The sequence below is a fragment of the Somniosus microcephalus genome, chromosome 30, assembly GCF_052327205.1.
Source record: "Somniosus microcephalus isolate GS21.2 chromosome 30, FLI_Smic_1.0, whole genome shotgun sequence".
NCBI lineage: Eukaryota > Metazoa > Chordata > Chondrichthyes > Squaliformes > Somniosidae > Somniosus > Somniosus microcephalus.
In genome coordinates, this window is record NC_141016.1 from 7,502,285 (window position 1) to 7,522,522 (window position 20,238).

Below are 20,238 nucleotides of genomic sequence, written 5' to 3' on the forward strand. Positions count from 1 at the left end.
TGTAAAACCGTTTCTCCCGCTCTCTGTCTCAAGTCTCTTTTTGTATCCATGTCCCCTCGTTCTAGACCCCTCACTCACTGTTAACAACTAAGAAGGCACACGGGATTCTTTCCTTTATTAGCCGAGGCATAGAATAGAAGGGCAGGGAGGTTATGCTTGAACTGTATAAAACACTAGTTAGGCCACAGCTAGAATACTGCGTGCAGTTCTGGTCACCGCATTACAGGAAAGATGTGATTGCACTGGAGAGGGTACAGAGGAGATTTACAGGGATGTTACCAGGACTGGAGAATTTTAGCTATGAGGAAAGATTGGATAGGCTGGAGTTGTTTTCTTTGGAACAGAAGAGGCTGCGGGAGATTTAATTGAGGGGTCTAGATAGAGTGGATAGGAAGGACCAATTTCCCTTAGCAGAGAGGTCAATACCAGGGGGCATAGATTTAAAGTAATTGGTCGGAGGTTTAGAGGGGAGTTGAGGAGAAATGTTTTCACCCAGAGGGTGGTGGGGGTCTGGAACTCACTGCCTGAAAGGGTGGGAGAGGCAGGAATCCTCATCGTGTTTAAAAAGTACTTGGATATGCACTTGAGGTGCCGTAACCTACAGGGCTACGGACCGAGAGCTGGAAAGTGGGATTAGGCTGGAGAGCTCGTTTTCAGCTGACACAGACACGATGGGCCGAATGGCCTCCTTCTGTGCTGTAAATGTCTATGATTCTATGAAGAGTCTGTTTCTATCTACTCTACCATTCCTTCATCATTTTGAACACCAAATCGCCCCACAATCCCACCTGTTTAATGACATTTTTGAAGTCTTTCTTCATATTTGTATTTCCTCAGACCAGGCAGCATCTGGTGAATCTGCGCTGTACTCTCTCTATTGTCTCAACACCCTTCCTATAGTGAGGATCATCTGAATCAACATCATCTAAAACCTTCAATTCCATTTCCACCGGTCGCTCACTCCTTGGCATCTATGGATCAGGTCCATCGGCCGCTCAGAGTTACCAGAAGAGCTGAAATCCTAACCTACACCGTCCGGCACTCACATGGTAGATAACCCAACCGCTGTCTCGGGGCCAGTTACAGAGTAAGGCAGCCTGCAGCTGCGGATGGAGAATGCTGGCTGAAGACTCTGCACAGAGGCCCAGCCAGGAAGTGTGTGGGTGGCTGGGTGCAGCGAGGATCCCCAAACGGTGCAGGAAGGATAGCGCTGAGGTTAATTGGGTTTGGGGAAGTAACAAACAGGGCTAACCGAGTATAGAACGAGGGCTAACAAATAGTATAGAAGCAGGGCCAAACAGCATGGAAACCAGGCCAACAAACCATATAGAAACAGGGTCAACTAACAGTATAGGAACCAGGCATCCAAACCGTATAGAAACAGGTCCAAACCGTATAGAAACAGGTCCAAACCATATAGAAACATTTCCAAACAGTATAGAAACAGGTCCAAACAGCATAGGGACCAGGCCAACAAGCCGTATAGAAACAGGGCCAACTAACAGTATAGAAACAGGTCTACAATATGCTGAGCATCGGTGTCCTTCAGAGGTGAAAGGACTGTGTGGACCCTGGATTTTCCCCACCAGAATCATTACCAGCCAGGCGAGAGGTGCAATCACTGGAGGCCACATCTGTGCTCGATCAAACTGCTGCTTCATCCAACAATTACCGCTCCCCTGAGAGCGCCAGTATCTCAAAGAGTCCCCAGCACCAGAATGACCTCAGACAGGGACTCCAGCACCGTGGAAGGACCGAGCGCGTCCTGTCAGAGGCGTTTTGCTACAACAATGCAGAGACAAGACGCGAGAAGCAGCTGCTGCTTTTAAGAGAACAAAAATAAAAGAGTATTACATTTCACAGCAGAATGAAACCAAATCTCATGGAACTGGCGCAGTGCTAGCTCTATTTTTAAAAGGTTGCACATGTGGCTTTTACTGGGACCAGTGCCACTGAATGACAGCGCTGGTGTAAACAGAGCGTTTTGCACAGATTGTGCCAGTGATGAGATTCCCATTCCAGGATCTGTCTCTCGTCCACCCCCCCACTCCTTTAAACTTTGAGGGGGATTGTAGGGGGGTTGCAGTTCCACAGGCACTAGCCGACCTCTAGTAACCTCACCCAAATGTTAATTCTCCATGGATGAGGCGAGACAGGCTAGTCCCACTACTGGGAGACAAGCTTCCTAATCTGATCCTGTCCTCACACAAGGCTGCTCTGATCTGAGGCCGATTGTTTCCTCGCCCAGGGGCCACCCAATTGCAGGAAGCAGCCCTCGTCTGCTGACCTATCTTGATCAGCCCATTTCATTGTTGCCAAAACTTATGTTCCCCCCCCCCCCCAAAGAAATCATTTCATCGGCAATTTAAAAAGTCCCTTTAATTCAGAAGATGACTGACCTCAACACAGCAATTAGCAAAAGCGAGCCAGAGGAGATCTCAAGACACAAGGAACCAGTGTCTTTACTGCATCTGTTCAAATCAGTAAAATGCCCTGTAAATTAACCAGCACTGGGGGGAAGAGGAACTCGTCTATTGTCTAATGTTAAATGTCAGAAAGGAGGATTTTTCTCCGCCCCCTTTTATTACCTTGCTAAAAGCCTCTTTATTCCATCGATGCAGCGAGCCGGCGGTGGGAGTTGGTGCCGCGATCGCTCGCCCGGCTGGACAAGCTCTGCACAGAAGCGCTGGCCATCGATCCCGATCCTTTTTAAACAGACAAACGGACCTGAGCGCCTGTCGGATGATTGATGGGGCCAGCGACCAATCAGCGGCGGGAGAAGGATTGGCAACGCTAATTAGAAAAGTAGCAATGAGGCGACTCGACCAATCAGCGTGAACTAGGGCGGGGCCCCAGTGCAAACAATGACAGGCGGCGTCAGGTCGTATTTAAACACACGTCTCCCTCTCATATACACACACATACATATACATACACACACATACATATACACACACACACACAATTTCAATTTTCAATTTTATTTTATTTGTCACATAACCAAATACAACAAGTGAAATCCAGTCAGTGAAATGCTTTTTTCTTAACGAGCCGAGCGCACAAAGCAGCAAAGGACACTTAGCTGCTGGTACGCACGGAGCCCGCAAGGACGGCAGCCATCTTCATCGGCGCCATCACAATAGGGTCCGCTCTCGCCTCGCTCCGCCTTTCCCGCACTCCTGCCCGACAATCTTCAGCCGCCGTGGTACCGACATCCCGGGGCCTGCTTCTCCCTGGCTCTCCTTCCACTCGGTCTGACCTCCGAGCCTCCCGCGGTGTCCGACCTTCCAGGGCCTGCTTTTCCCGCCCTCGGTCCGCTGGCCGCCTCCCCTCCTACCGGTTTGACCTCCGAGCCTCCCGCCGAGGAGCTGCTGGCCGCCGTGCTACAGCGGGTCGTCGTGGCCTCCATCGCTGCTTCTGCTGCATCCCCGCCGACTCGCCGAACTCATCAGCGCCGATGCATATACACACACACACACATATATACACACACACATATACACACACACACACATATATACACACACACATATACACACACACACATATATACACACACATACATATACACCCACATACACACACACACATATACACATATACACACACATACATATACACCCACACACATATATACACACACACATACACACCCACATACATATACACACACACATACACATATACACACACACACACATATACACACACATACACACACATACATATACACCCACATACATATACACACACACATATACACACACACATATACACATATACACACACATACATATACACCCACATACATATACACACATACATACATATACACCCACATACATATACACACATACATACATACATATACACATGCATAAAGACACACACACATACATACATATATATATACACACAAATATATGCACACATACATACACACATTTATTTATATATCTATATATACACACATATAGTGTCAGCTCGTGGCTCAGTGGGCAGCACACTCGCCTCTGAGTCAGAAGGTTGTGGGTTCCAGTCTCACTCCAGGGACTTGAGCACATAAATCTAGGCTGACACTCCAGTGCAGTGCTGAGGGAGTGCTGCACCATCCGAGGTGTCATCTTTCGGATGAGACGTTAAACTGAGGCCCCGTCTTCCCTCTCAGGTGGATGTAAAAGACCCCATGGCCACTATTTCAAAGAAGAACAGGGGGGTTATCCCTGGTGTCCTGGCCAATATTTATCCCTCAACCAACATCACTAAAAAACAGATTATCTGGTCATTATCACATTGCTGTTTGTGGGAGCTTGCTGTGTGAAAATTGGCTGCCGCATTTCCCACCTTACAACAGTGACTACACTTCAAAAAGTACTTCATTGGCTGTAAAGTGCTTTGAGAAGTCTAGTGGTCGTGAAAGGCGCTATATAAATGCAAGTCTTCTATATACACACGTCTCTCACATATATATATACACATAAATATATATACACATATTTATATATATACTTACAATTTATACACACACGTCTCACACACGCATATATACATGTGTATAAATAGATAGGCATCTACACACAGCAATCAAAGAAGTCCAGACACAAAAATTTCTACTCATAATAGGTTTGCAAGTTTTTGCAACACGATTTGCTTTTCGGGGGAGGTGCTATCTCTCAGCATCGCTTTCAGCAGTTCCTCAGGATCTTGCCTTGCAAACGGCTCACAAGCAGATGCAGTCTGTCACGTGTCTAAATCGACCAGTTGCACTTTGTGCAACGTGCGACGAATATGGAGAAGTGCACTTTCAAGAGCGACACAAGACTCTTGTTCCTGTAATGTCAGAGAGGATGTGACAGGGTAACAGTCAAACCTGTCGCTGCCTCACTTAAAATACCGCTCAAACCGAGACATGAAAGAGTGTAATGTTCAACACAAAGCAACATGGTCATCGCACTCCCTGGAGGGAGGGCTGGGGGGATCCTGCCCATCTGTCTGCCCATCTGCAGCAGTCTCAGACTGGCACAAGAGCCAGAATCATTCCAGATTGGTTTAGCAGAACTTCCCGATAGCTCACAGGCACACTCTGCGGTTGATCCCTCTGAACTTGCAGCTGTCAGCTGTGGTTCAGTGGGTTGCACTCTCGGCTCTGAGTCAGAAGGTTGCGAATATTTGTGATAAAAACAGAAAATGCTGGAAATAATAATAGCAGAGAGAAACAAGAGTTAACGTGTCAGATCTGGAAGAAGTTAAGAGATTCAACTGTTAACTTCTTCCAGTTCTGACGAAGGGTCTGCGATCTGAAACGTTAACTCTGTTTCTCTCTCTCCACAGATGCTGCCTGACCAGCATTTTCTGTTTTTATTTCAGATTTCCAGCAGCCGCAGTATTTTGCTTTTGTTGAAGATTTGTGAGATGTGACAAGGCGCGGTACAAGTGCAAGTCTTACCTTCAATGTCCAGTTCATTGCTCTTTGTGCCAGAACCTGAGCATATCCTTATTGGTAGGTCTGGGAGCGTTCTGGACAGCTCGGAGGAGCAAATAAGGCTTGCACAGAAGCAGCTGAGTGTCTGCGTTAGCGGTTCGGGAGAGAGAAGGCATGTGACACTGAAATGTACTCCAACTTGAGCAGATAGACAACAATGGAAAGCTTGTATCTCTAACAGCGAGGCGGACTGCACATCAGCACCAAACAGCGCTGGCCTTTACAATTAAATCAACAACATCTTATACAAACCAAAACTGACACGGAAAACAGCCTGTTAAAGGGGCCTCACTAAAATCAGCAACATCACACACATACCGAGAATGGACTGGTGGCAGTGGGATCAAGTCACATTTTCCTGAACCAGGTGTAACTCACCCAGAAAGTGGTTTCTGAAATTGAAACCGTGTTTTTGAGTGCCTGTGCTGCCTTCAACCACTTTGACTATTACTTCACGTCAAAACTTTTAACGCTATGATAGAAAGTTTGGCAATTACTTTTGTTCTGACTTCCAGCTCAATCAAGCAGGCGACAGGATGTAGCTGAGATAATGAGCAAGATGTACCCAGAGACTCACTGTTGATATCCATCAGCGAAGCATAGACTTCTAAGGCAGAGAAAGGAGGCCATTCAGCCCATCAGGCCTGTGATGGCTCTTGACTTCGAGCAATCCAAACCTAATCGCACTGCCCCATCAGTGACTGATGGAGGACTTGGCTTCGCTTCCAGCAGAAAGAAGCACTTTAAAGGGTACGGTAGCATAGTTGTTATGTTACTGGACCAGTAATCCAGAGGTCTGGACGGATGATGACGCGAGTTCAAATCCCCCCACGGCACCTGGGGAATTTAAATTCAATTAATGAAATAAATCTGGAATTAAAAAGCTAGTATCAGTAATGGTGACCATGAAACTACTGGATTGTCATAAAAACCCATCTGGTTCACTGATGTCCTTTAGAGAAGGAAATCTGCTGTCCTTACCCGGTCTGGCCTATATGTGTCTCCAGACCCACAGCAATGTGGTTGACTCTTAACTGCCCTCTGAAATGGCCCAGCGAGCCACTCGGTTATACCAACCCGCTACTGCAGCGGTTCAAGAATTGATGGGCAATAAATTCCGGCCTTGCCAGTGACGACCTCATCCTGTGAACGAATATTTTTAAAAAATCCCACTGTGCAAAATGGGGATGGGCTTGGAGATTGCTGGGTGGGTGTTAGACCGAGGTGCCCAGAATAGAGGAGCTGGATTGATATTCTGGAGTTCCTCTGGAACAGGAAGTATTTGTGCAGATTTCCCTCAGAAGGTTAAGTGGACAGAGCAGTGTCCCCTGATAGATTGTACTTGCCGAATGCTTTCTTAGCTTAAGAGCATGTGAACTGGCAAAACCATGAGCAAATGGACAGGCTTTCCTACTTAACCAGTTTGGATGGTTAAGACATGTGATTTTCCCATCATGCTGGCTGTATAAGAACATAAGAAATAGGAGCAGGAGTTGGCCATTTGGCCCTTCGAGCCTGCTCCACCATTCAATAAGATCATGGCTGATCTTCGACTTCATCTCCACTTTCCTGCACTATCCCCATATCCCTTGATTCCCTTAATATTCAAAAATCTATCAATCTCTGTCTTGAATATACTCAACGACTGAGCCTCCACAGCCCTCTGGGGTAGAGAATTCCAAAGATTCACCACCCTCTGAGTGAAGAAATATCTTCTCATCTCAGTCCTAAATGGCTGACCCCTTATTCTGAGACTGTGACCCCTGGTTCTAGACTCCCCAGCCAGGGGAAACATCCTCCCTGCATCTACCCTGTCAAGCCCTGTAAGAATTTTGCTTTGCTTTTATGCTAAAGTAATTCAACATCGCCGTGCGTCATTCTGGCTCTTTTACTTAAACCAGTTGGCTAGTAACCAATTCATCTCAACTGTATCGACTCTTTCTCACAGCGGGGCACATTGCCTGATCCCAGTGGGAATACAGGCTCAGAGAGCTGGTTGATCATTGGGTTTACGACTTCATAGACACGTTTCCCCAACTCGCACCCCTCTGCTAGGAGGGCAAGGTCAGGGGGAATTTCCCCAGGCATTGCATTAGGTGTACACTATACTTAGCTGAGAACATGTCCTGGGCTGGCTACCCGTATCTTGGCATAAAATATTTTGAGGGAGTTTTAATCTCCTGGGTCTAGCTCACAAAACATGTCCATGAGTTTCTATTCATTCCGATGGCAACATGCACTTTAGCACAATTCACAACTCAGTAATTAACATGCACAGATCCAAAACCCAATCCCTTTAACCTAATGCCAATTATTTCAACAGCATTCAGGAGCTAACCCTCCCTCTGACAACTTTTCAAAATGCCGTGGTTTTGTCAGCTGACAGGCATTTTAAAAAAGAAAGGAACTTGCATTTATCTAGTGCCTTTCACAACCACAAAGCGCATTTAAAGTATTGTCACTGTTGTAATGTAGGAAGCATGGCAGCCAATTTGCGCACAGCAAGATCCCACAAACAGCAAGAGATGAATGACCAGATAATCTGTTTTAAGTGATCTTGATTGAGGGATAAATATTGTCCAGGACCCCGTGGAGAACTCCGCTGCACTTCTTCGAAATAGTGCCATGGGATCTTTGAATGTCACCCTGAGAGGGCAGCCGGGGCCTCGGTTTAACGTCTCATCTGAAAGACGGCACCTCCGACAGTGCAGCACTCCCTCAGCACTGCACTGGGAGTGTCAGCCTAGATTTTTGTGCTCAAGTCTCTGGAGTGGGACTTGAATCCACAACCTTCTGACTCAGGAGGTGAGAATGTGACCTACTGAGTCCTGGCTGATTAGCGAATGCCCAACACTGGGAAAGGTTAGCCCCAAAGAGGGTTCTTCTCCCTCCACTCCATCCTGCGTGTGGAACTCTAATTGCTGCACTGTGGAACAGTAATAGTGGTTCAAATGCTCGGCATAGGGGCATCACAGAGTTTCACTGCTGCCTCTTGGTTGGTCGTTTCTATATGGGATGATCTGGTCTCCAGACCACAGCAACTCCTCATACTTCAAGTCAAGCCACAGATCCAAACCACATCAACCACTTTGCTGAAAGTGGGAATCATTGACTGCTAGCCTATTCATTAGGAAGGCCATCCAACTATTTTCTCCACACTGTAATTTACGCAGAGCATTCATCATAGCTGCTGGGTCTCTACTTGTGAAAGGCAGAACGCTACTCAGTGAAATTGCCATTGAATGCATTGATGCTCTTCCGAGGTGCTGCATTGTCCTTAAGTGGGCTTGCCTTTCTTGAAACCATCAAAGAGGCTCCTGGTCTTCTGTTCTCGCTTGTGGTTTTTTTCTGGATTATTTACCTGATGCCAGGAATTATCGAGCTGTATTTATTTGAAAAAAAAAATGTCACCTTGAGGCATAATCCATGAAACAGGTTCCTGATTTTGGTAAAATAACAAATGCAGGAACTTCTTCCGAATGCAATAATCAATTAATTAAGACCAGTTAACAGAGCAATCTCTACCCTGTCTCAACTTGCATTTATATCGCGCATTTAACATAGCAAAACGTCAAAAGACGCTTAACGAGCGATATCAATAAAAACACTTTTAACACCGAGCCACAGAAGGTGATATCAGGACAGGCGACCAAAAGCTTGGTCAAAGAGGCAGGTTTGAAGGAGCATCTTAAAGGAGGAGAGAGAGGTGGAGAGACGGAGATGTTCAGGGACGGAATTTCGCTGCTCACGATGTGGTCTCCTCTACATTGGGAAGACCAAACGCAGATTGGGTGACCGCTTTGCAGAACACCTCCGTTCAGCCCGTAAGGGGGACCCCGAGCTCCCGGTGGCCTGTCACTTTAATTCACCGCCGCACTCCCACTCAGACCTCATCGTCCTCGGCCTCTTGCATTGTTCCACGGAAGCTCAGCGTAAGCTCGAGGAACAGCACCTCATCTTTCGATTAGGCACTTTACAGCCTTCCGGACTCAATATCGAGTTCAACAATTTCAGATCATAACCTCGGCCCCTATTATATTCTATATTGTGGCGTACCGATCACAGAAAGGACACAATCCGCTTTTCGGTCCGTAGACTATAAATCAGGCGTCATGCCTTTAAGAAGGATCACACCTTTAAGAAACTCGATCTGCAACATAGTTAAGCCCAGAGCGGGAGAGGAGCAGTCAAAGCTGTGGACTGATGAAAAGCAGTCAGACTTGGTGTAAGCTCTGACGCCATTTTGTGTTCAACATGTAGCCTCAACAATTAAACCTTTTCTGTTGAACCTCTCCGAGTTCAGTATTTTTTGCTAGGAGTACGTAGACTCCTACATTGGTGACCCCGACGCTCAGGACGACTCCTAAGCGTAACCATGGCTGACACAAATGCAGTTTCTGTGAAGCTGCCGGAGTTCTGGGAGAACCTAGCCACCGCCTGGTTCCTTCAAGCCGAATCGCAATTCCGACTCCGCGGCATCACCGCCGACGCAACGATGTACGACTACCTCCTCGCCTCCCTGGGCAGCTCCACAATCACGAAAGTCTGGACAACACTACAAGACCCTCCGGAGGAAGGCAAGTACGCACATCTCAAGGCCGCGCTCCTTAAAAAATTCACAGCCTCCCAATTTTTGCACAACTGCCACCTCCTCGACCTCTCGGGCCTCGGTGACTCCACGCCGTCAGACTTGCTCTCACACATGCGTGCTCTGATCGACGAAAAAACCGTCCGGCTCCCTCTTCCGCATGCTCTTTATCCGCCAACTACCTCCCAGCATCCGCCCGGCGATCATGGCGTCCAGCCTCACGGACCTCGAGGTCCTGGCCGATGAAGCTGATAAGCTCCTGTCCGCCGGCTCCAACCACGCCGTCACCCCCGACCTGGCCTCCGCAGTGTCGGTGCGCGCTCCACCCTCTATCGCGCGGCCACACAGCTCGGCCACGAGGCCCCCCAGGCCCCCAAAGCCCTCTGACCCAGGGCTACTGCTACTTCCATACCCGATTCGGCGCAAGGGCACGCCGCTGCAGCCATCCCTGCATGTTTCCAACCGCCCCCACACCGGCCTACACGATGGCTGTGGGGCAAGCAGGTGCGCTGCTGTACGTTACGGACAGCGCCTCCGGACACCGTTTCCTATGCAACACAGGCGCGCAGCGCAGCATCATCCCCGCGTCCGCCCTCGAGATCCAGCGAGGCGGCCACAGCCCTGCGCTGGCTGCCGCCAACGGCACCGACATCCGGATGTACGGCACCCACACCGTCACCATCGACCTCGCAGGCCGCCACTACCACTGGGAGTTTATCACCGCCAAGGTGCTCTCCCCGCTCCTCGGTGCGGATTTCCTGTGCGCCCACGGCCTGTTGGTCGACATGCCTCGGCGCCGCCTTGTGGACATGAACACCATGTCACCTATCCCGAGCGCCATGGCCCCCCCCAACACGCCGAAATGGCATGGCAGTGCCGCGCCCGCTCAACGGACGACTACTCAGCAGTCCTGGCTGAGTTCCCAGCCCTCACCAACCCGACCTTCTCCGCGAAAGTTGTTAAGCACGGGGTAGAACATTTCATCCCCACCACAGGCCCACCGGTGTATGCCCACGCCCGCAGGCTGGGCCCGGCCAAGCTGGAGATCGCGCGGGCCGAGTTCGCCACAATGGAACAGCTCGGCATCATCCGCCGCTCCAACAGCCCCTGGGCCTCCCCACTCCACATCGTCACCAAACCCAACGGGGGATGGCGCCCCTGCGGGGACTACCGGCGCCTAAACGACGCCACCACGCCGGATCGGTACCCCATACCGCACATTCAAGACTTCTCGGCTAGACTGGCTGGCCGCTCAGTCTTCTCCAAAGTCGACCTGGTGCGCAGTTAACATCAGGTGCCAGTCCACCCCACGGACGTTCCCAAGACGGCCATAATCACCCCTTTTGGACTATTCGAGTTCCTCCGAATGCCCTTTGGCCTCAAAAACGCGGCCCAGGCCTTCCAGCGGCTCATGGACTCGGTCCTCCGGGACCTGAATTCCTCTTTGTCTACCTGGATGACATCCTGGTAGCTAGTTCCTCCAAGCAGGAACACATCGAGCACCTCCGCACCCTGTTCCAGCGGCTCAGTGAGCACGGGCTCATCATCAGCCCAGCCAAGTGCCAATTCGGCCTCAGCAGGATCAAATTCCTCGGCCACCACATCACGCAGGACGGAGCCATTCCCCTGCCCGCCAAGGTGCAAGCCGTCCAGCAGTTCCCCCGGCCTACCACCATCAAAGGCCTCCAGGAGTTCTTGGGGATGATCAAGTTTTACAACCGCTTCATTCCCGGAGCGGCCTCCCTCATGCGGCCCCTATACGAAGCCCTCCGGGGTAAGAAAGACAGAATGGTGATCGAGTGGTCGGCGGACATGTTGACCGCTTTCGACTCGACCAAAAAGGCGCTCGCCGACGCCACCATGCTCACTCACCCGCAGCCCAATGCCAGGGTGGCCCTCACCACGGCCGCCTCCGACCACGCGGTCGGCGCCGTGTACGAACAGTGGGTCGACGGGGCCTGGCAACCGCTGGCCTTTTTCAGCCGCCAACTTCACCTCCCGGAGGCCAAATACAGCGCCTTTGACCGCGAGCTCCTCGCACTGTACCTGGCAGTCCGCCATTTTAGATTTCTTCTGGAGGGCCGCCCCTTCACCGCGTTTGTCAACCACAAACCCCTGACATTCGCGATGGCAAAATCTGTGGACCCGTGGTCAGCCAGGCAACAACGCCAGCTCACCGCGGTGTCCGAATTCACCACGGACATCCGGCACATCTCCGGTCGAGACAACATGGTGGCCGACTGCTTATCCCGCCCCGCCGTCCACGGCACCCACCTGGCAGTGGACTATGCTCAACTGGCAGCGGAGCAACGCACTGACCCCGATCTGCTCTCCGCGCCCACAACCCTCCCAGGGCTGCGACTGACCGACGTCGCCTGCGGCCCGTCCGCCGCCACAGTCAAATGCGACACCTCCTTGGCGCAACCCCGCCCCGTAGTCCCGGCGTCCTGGCGAAAACGGGTGTTCGACATCGTCCACGGCCTCTCACACCCCGGCACCCGCGCGTCCATTAGACTGGCGGCCAACCGATTTGTCTGGCGTGGCCTGCGCAAAGATGTGCGCGTCTGGTCCAGATCCTGCATAGTTTGCCAGCATGCCAAAATCCACCAGCACGTCAAAGCCCCACTCGAGGAGTTCACCGTGCCAGAAAGAAGGTTTGACCACGTCCACATCGACCTCGTCGGCCCCCTGCCACCATCACAAGGTCACACGCACCTGCTGACAATCGTGGACCGTACCACCACTGGCCCGAGGCCATTCCACTGACGTCCACCACCACCGCCGACATCGTGAGGGCGTTCATTGGTACCTGGGTCGCTCGGTTCGGCGTCCCCTCCGACATGACGTCGGATAGAGGCCCGCAGTTCACCTCTGATCTGTGGGCCGCCATCGCCCGAAACCTCGGGGTGGCCATTCACCACACCACGGCTTACCACCCCCAAGCCAACGGACTGTGCGAGCGATTCCACAGGTCCATGAAGGCGTCCCTCCGCGCCAGCCTCGAGGATGAGGCTTGGATCGACCGCCTCCCGTGGGTGCTACTTGGCCTACGCTCCGCGGTCAAGGAAGACCTGCAAGCCTCAGCGGCGGCTGCGCGTACCCGGAGAGTTCCTGCCCACCGCCACGACCCCCTGGTCGGCTGACCAGCAACGCCACGCTTTCGCCAACCGAGCACAACAGTTCGCTCCGGTACCCACCGGCCGGCACGGCGAACCAGCAACCCGAGTACCACCTAGCCTGCACATGGCCAAATTTGTTTTCGTGCGCCATGACACCCACCGAGGACCTCTACGGCCCCCATACGATGGACCCTACAAGGTACTCCAGACGGGGAACAAGTTCTTCCTCCTCGAAGTGGGCGGCAGAACTGACAAGGTGTCGGTCGACCGGCTCAAGCTGGCGCACCTAGAGCCCGACGAACCCGTTCAAGTGGGCCAACCCCCACCGCGGGGCAGACCGCCTAAGAGCCCGACGCGTCCGACCGCCCCGCGCCTGACACCAACCGCCAAGAACCGTTCCGGCCGTGCCATCAAGCTGCCACGCCGGTTCGTACACTCCCTACTAGCGGATCCTGGGGGGAGCTGTGTGGCGTACCGATCACAGAAAGGACACAATCCGCTTTTCGGTCCGTAGACTATAAATCAGGCGTCATGCCTTTAAGAAGGATCACACCTTTAAGAAACTCGATCTGCAACATAGTTAAGCCCAGAGCGGGGGAGGAGCAGTCAAAGCTGTGGACTGATGAAAAGCAGTCAGACTTGGTGTAAGCTCTGACGCCATTTTGTGTTCAACATGTAGCCTCAACAATTAAACCTTTTCTGTTGAACCTCTCCGAGTTCAGTATTTTTTGCTAGGAGTACGTAGACTCCTACAATATTTTCCTTTTTTTTATCCACACTTTTTATTTTTTTCTTCCGTCCCTTCAGCTGTCCTTCATTCTGCCAGCGCAATTCACACCCCATCTAGAGCCATCCTTTGTTCCTTAACCTGCCCCATTTCCACCTCCTCTTGCCTTGAATATCTCTCAATGTCTCTTCATCTCTCCTGCTTTCTATCCTATCACTGACCTTCCCTTTTGTTCTTTCATCCCCTCCCCCTTTTCCCAGCCCCCAAACTTGCTTTCCATTTCCTGCTTTTTTTCCCAGTTCTGACGAAGGGTCATCGACCTGAAACATTGACTCTGTTTCTCTCTCCACCGATGTTGCCTGGCCTGCTGAGTGTTTCCAGCGTTTCCTGTTGTTATTACGGAATTTCAGAGCTTCGGGCCCAGGCAGCTGAAAGCACGGCCGCCAAAGTTGGAGCGATTAAAATCGGGAATGCGGAAGAAGTGTGTAGAGCTGGAGGAGGTTATAGAGACAGGGAGGGGGTGAGGCCATGGAGCGATTTGAAAAGAAGGATGAGGATTTTAAAATTTAGGCTTTTTACTGTAAAGTCTCTTCACAGATAAACAGGCCTCCATCTTCCCTGATTTTCAGTCTGTTTTTGGTCCATTTGTACTCCAGAGACCCATATCATTGACAGCCCTGTGAGAAACAATAAATTCAAAAGTTGTTCTGGTTGACTGGCCCGAGTGTACAGATTGCACCTTATGCCAAGTCCCGAACAGGACCTGGGGCAGGATAAGGGTGGGGAAAAGGGTGGGATTATGGCATCGCGTCTGGGCTTTGCTTTGCTGCTGATGAAAGTGAATCGAGAGTCTTCATGACTTACATAGAAACATAGAAGATAGGAGCAGGAGTAGGCCATTCGGTCCCTCGAGCCTGCTCCGCCATTCAATGCGATCATGGCTGATCATCCAAGTTCAGTACCCTGTCCCTGCCTTTTCCCCATATCCCTTGATCCCTTTAGCCTTAAGAAATATATCCAACTCCTTTTTGAATATATTTAATGAATTGGCCTCTACTGCCTTCTGTGGTAGAGAATTCCACAGGTTCACCACTCTCTGGGTAAAGAAATTCCTCCTCATTTCTGTCCTAAAAGGCCTACCCCTTATCCTTAGACTATGACCCCTGGTTCTGGACTCCCCGACCATCGGGAACACTGCGACAGAAGGAAACTGGAGGCAGGGAGGGGGGGGGGGCAAAAATCGAGCCCCGTGTTCAAAAATCAGACTTTTGGCACCTGCTTTACATTTTTGATATTTATGGTCATAATACTCAACAAATCAGGCATTAGTGGCAAATTCTGGCAAATGCTTCCTCTACCTGAGCGACTTCCACCGTGACTGTGAGACTCAAGAATAAGGCTGACAGCACAGCAGGCAAGCCGCAAGTCCCCTTCTCAATGACTTTACAACTGTCTGGAGCAATGGTGCGTATGCAGATTTTGTAATAAAATACACATCACAATGAGTTTAATTTAATTAGGTGTTCATTCGAAAGGCTGATTTTCCTCCATTGGCTTGATTTTTGCATGACCCACACAAGGAAGACTTGTATTTATATAAAGAATGACCTCAGGACGTCCCAAAGCGCTTTACAGCCAATGAAGTACTTTTGAAGTGGAGTCACTGTTGTAATGTAGGAAGCGCGGCAGCCAATTTGCGCACAGCAAGCTCCCACAAACAGCAATGTGATAAAGAAAGAAAGACTTGCATTTATATAGCCAATGTCCACTTTTTCCTAGACACCCCCATATGGACTGACTGGCGCAGAGCACACAAACAGTCCTGTAACTCCACCCTACATTTACATGTTTGTTAAGTGTTGAATGGGAACTCAGACTGACCTGCGGCCTGATCACGGCTCTGAAATCTTCAGCAAGGTCCCTTTCGAGGACGGTCGTTGCGCTGCTCTTGATGCTGGAGAAGGATCTCAGCCAATCTGCATGGATGGCGAAAGGCCCCAGGGGCAACCTTCTCTGAGGAAGGATGTTCTTGCCATGGAGGGAGTGCAGCGAAGATTCACCAGACTGATACCTGGGATGGCAGGAATGACGTATGAGGAGAGATTGGGTTGTTTGGGCTTGTACTCGCTGGAGTTTAGAAGAATGAGAGGGGATCTCATTGAAACTTATAAAATTCTAACAGGACTAGACAGACTAGATGCAGGAAGGATGTTCCCGATGGCGGGGGAGTCCAGAACCAGGGGTCACAGTCTAAGGATAAGGGGTAAGCCATTTAGGACTGAAATGAGGAGGAATTTCTTCACCCAGAGAGTGGTGAACCTGTGGAATTCTCTACCACACAAGGCAGTTGAGGCCAATTCATTAAATATATTCAAGAAGGAGTTAGATATTTCTTAAGGCTAAAGGGATCAAGGGATATGGGGAGAAAGCAGGGACAGGGTACTGAATTTGGATGATCAGCCATGATCGCATTGCATGGCCGAGCAGGCTCGAGGGGCCGAATGGCCTACTCCTGCTCCTATCTTCTATGTTTCTATGTTTCTTCCTTGCACTCCCTCAATACCAAAAGCCCTCTCGACCAGAACCCGCCGCACAACAGTTGCAACATGAATGGAGAAAGAGCTCCTTGTGTCCTGTCAGGAGAAGGACAGAGATAAGAGACAGGCGATGCTGTTGGTGACCCTCCAGCCATTGTAAGAAAAGAAAGGACTTGCATTTATATAGTGCCTGTCGCAACCTCAGGACGTCCCAAAACGCTTTACAGCCAATGAAGTACTAGATTGATCAGATCCTCTGTTTTAGTGATGTTGAGGGATAAATTTTGGCCCCAGGACACCCCCCCCGCCCTGTTCTTCTGCAAAATAGTGCCATGGGATCTTTTACATTCTCCTGAGAGGGCAGACTGGGCCTTGGATTAACATCTCATCCAAAAGACGGCACCTCTGCCAGCGCAGCACTCCCTTAGCACCGCGCTGGGCATGTCGGCCTAGATTTCATGCTCCAGTGTCACCGAGTGTGGCTTGACCCCACACAGCCTTCTGACTCTGACTCGAGAGTGCTACCCACTGAGTCACGGCTGACACAATTGGGCTGGATTTTCATTCAGGGGACGTGATGGAGGCGGGACTACAACTTTCAGGGTTGTTGTCCTGCCTCCATTGAGAGGTGGCCAACCCACGCGATTTTAACTTGATTGACCTTGTTAAGCCCGCCCAGCGAGCTCAGCAGGCCAATTAAGGGCCACCCGGCAACAGGTGACGTCACAGACTGAAATTTCATCTGTCAAGAGGTTTTGACAGATGAAATATCAGTGTTTGAAAGCTCTTTGAAGCTGTCAAACACTGACAGTCTTACTTCTAACATGAGTCCTTCTCCACAGACTCAGTTAGAAATCTCTCCTGTGCAGAAAGCTGAAGGCTGTCACTTTTGACAGTTCGCAGCCATTCTGCTTTCTGTGCCGGTGAGATGAGGGACTCCCGAGGCCTAAAGAAAGGAAGGCAGAAAAGGTAATTTACACTTCTTTAATCACTTTAGACACACCAAACACACTTAACTTTGCACTCATGCACACATCACTCACCTGAACACCGACATCTCGACCCCTCCAAGTCCTTCAACCCAACGGAGCTGTACAAAACGCTAGTTAGGCCACAGCTGGAATACTGTGTGCAGTTCTGGTCGCCACACTGTAGGAGGGATGTGATTGCATTGGAGAGGGTGCAGAGGAGATTCATCAGGATGTTACCTGGGCTGGAGCGTTTCAGCTGGACAGGCTGGGGTTGTTTTCCTTAGAGCAGAGAAGGATGAGAGGGGACCTGATTGATGTGTACAAAATTAAGAGGGACATAGATACGGTAGATAGAAAGGAACTTTTCCCCTTAGTAGCGAGGCCAATAACCAGGGGGCATAGTTTCAAGGTAAGGGGCAGGAGGTTTAGAGGGGATTTGAAGAAAAACTTTTTCACCCAGGGGGTGGTTGGAATCTGGAACTCACTGCCTGAAAGGGTGGTAGAGGCGGGAACCCTCAGAACATTCAAGAAGCATTTAGATGAGCACTTGAAACGCCATAGCATACAAGGCTACGGATCAAGTGCTGGAAAATGGGATTAGAATAGACCGGGCTTGATGGCCGGTGCGGACACGATGGGCCGAAGGGCCTCTTTCTGTGCTGTATAAATCTATGACTCTATGACTATGAAAGCGATTAAGGGTTTGGATGCTGTTGCTGCACAGTATAATTTGCAGACCTGTCTTAATGAAATAAAGTATATTTATGCCTCTCCGTTGAGGGTGATTAGGTGTCGAGAACTTTGCCAACATTTCCCCAGTGGAGGCAATTTTTATTTCTCTTGCTCGGGCCAGATGATCTCAGCTGAAGGGACGTTGCTCCCACATGGTGCATGACTGAGTTCTCTTAACACATGCCCTGTTTCATTTCAGAAGTTCACCTTGCGCCTTGCCTTGCTGCTCACGGCCCTCACTCTCTTGGAATCAGCCGTCGCTATTTACACAAAAATCTCTGGTAGGTCGTCATCGGGCACTGAACCGCTTGCATGAAGGTCAGGAATTCGGGCAGGGAGATTCTCCTGGTGCTGGGGGCTCTGAGTGGAGTTCCAGCCTCGGTAGGAGCAAGGAGTGCAGTGCCGCAAACTTCGTGACACATTATTAAGTTAAGTTTAGAAGAATGAGAGGGGATCGCATTGAAACTTATAAAATTCTAACAGGACTAGACAGACTAGATGCAGGATGTTCCCAATTGCGGGGGAGACCAGAACCAGGGGTCACAGTCTAAGGATAAGGGGTGACGTAAGAAAACTACTAGGCACTTGGTCTGAGTATTAAACAAAGCTTTAATCAACTGTTTTTCAACATGGAGATCTAGTTGTGTCCTGCACTAGTTCCTGTTAAAGAATGTCCTGAGCAAGCTGGGCCCGTGCCCGAGTATTTATACTCTCCCTGGACAGCGCCACCAGCAGGCCACCCAGTATTATTACATAAGTCATTTTCACATGAATGACAAGATTCATGTCCTCGGAGTCCACATCATGGAAGACCTCTCCTGGTCCCTCAATACCTCCTCTCTGGTGAAGGCGGCCCAGCAGCGCCTATATTGCCTAAGGAGGCTGAAGGGATGTAGCCTGTCACCCCGGATCCTCTCTAACTTTTACCGCTGCACAATGGAGAGCATCCTGACGAACTGTATCACAGTATGGTATGGCAGCTGTAGCTACTATGACCGGAAAGCCCTGCAGCGGGTAGTCAAAACTGCCCAACGCATTACCGGCACCCGGCTACCGATCATAGAGCACATATACCAGAAACGCTGTTTACGGAGGTCACGGTCCATCATCAAAGACCCTACCCACCCCAGCCACAGTCTGTTTGCCCTCCTGCCATCTGGGAGACGCTACAGATGCATTCGCACCCGTACGACCAGATTTAGGAACAGCTTCTTTCCCAGGGCTGTCATCCTACTGAACTCCACAAATAAACTCTAAAGCCTGCACATCTGCCAGTGCACTTTATTATGGTTATGTTTATGTTAATGTATTACAAGCCAAATGAATGTTGAATGTTTAAATGTCTTAATCTAAATGTACACTCTCGGGAGCCGCAAGCCTACATTTTGTTGTACTGCACTTGTGCACTAACAATGGCAATAAAGTTGATTATGATTATTGTTATTATTATAAGCCATTTAGGACAGAGATGAGGAGGAATTTCTTCACCCAGAGAGTGGTGAACCTGTGGAATTCTCTACCACACAAGGCAGTTGAGGCCAATTCATTAAATATATTCAAGAAGGAGTTAGATATATTTCGTAAGGCTAAAGAGATCAAGGGATATGGGGAGAAAGTAGGGACCGGGTACTGAATTTGGATAATCAGCCATGATCTCATTGAATGGCGGAGCAGGCTCGAGGGGCCGAATGGCCTACTCCTGCTCCTATCTTCTATGTTTCTATGTTAACACAGCTGGGGTACATCGTCACGTAACGTGCGGCGATAATCACCGCTTATGATAAACTTGGTTAGACCCTTGGCTAGACCACACTTGGGAGTACTGTCCACAGTTCTGGTCTCCACGTTGCAAAAAGGATTTAGAGGCACTGAAGAAGGTGCTAAAAAGAGATTTACAAGGATGATACCAGAACTAACTGAGAGGTTATAAAACTTATCAGGAAAGTCTAGACAGGCTGGGGCTCTTTTCTTTCGAGAAAAGGCGGCGGAGGGGCGACCTGATCGAGGTCTTTAAAATTATGAAGGGGTTCGAGAGAGTAAGCATAGAGAAGATGTTTCCATCTTATGGGGGAGACCAAAACT

The 20,238-nt window shown here is 50.0% G+C and overlaps 1 protein-coding gene across 3 annotated transcripts in view; it reads right to left on the reverse strand.

Moving 5' to 3' along the window:
- rassf2a (Ras association domain family member 2a) overlaps positions 1–5,574 on the reverse strand; it is a 43,253-nt gene extending 37,679 nt beyond the window's left edge. The window contains exon 1 of one of the 3 annotated variants that reach the window (XM_085970952.1): positions 5,447–5,574. In XM_085970952.1, coding sequence (XP_085827078.1) covers positions 5,447–5,464 — 18 coding nt within the window. In that variant the 5' untranslated portion in view covers positions 5,465–5,574. Of the gene's footprint in view, positions 1–1,598; positions 1,764–2,588; positions 2,698–5,446 lie in introns of those variants that run through there. The other 2 variants (XM_085970953.1, XM_085970950.1) reach the window with 2 other exon arrangements.
- Between the last annotated feature and the right edge of the window lie 14,664 nt (positions 5,575–20,238).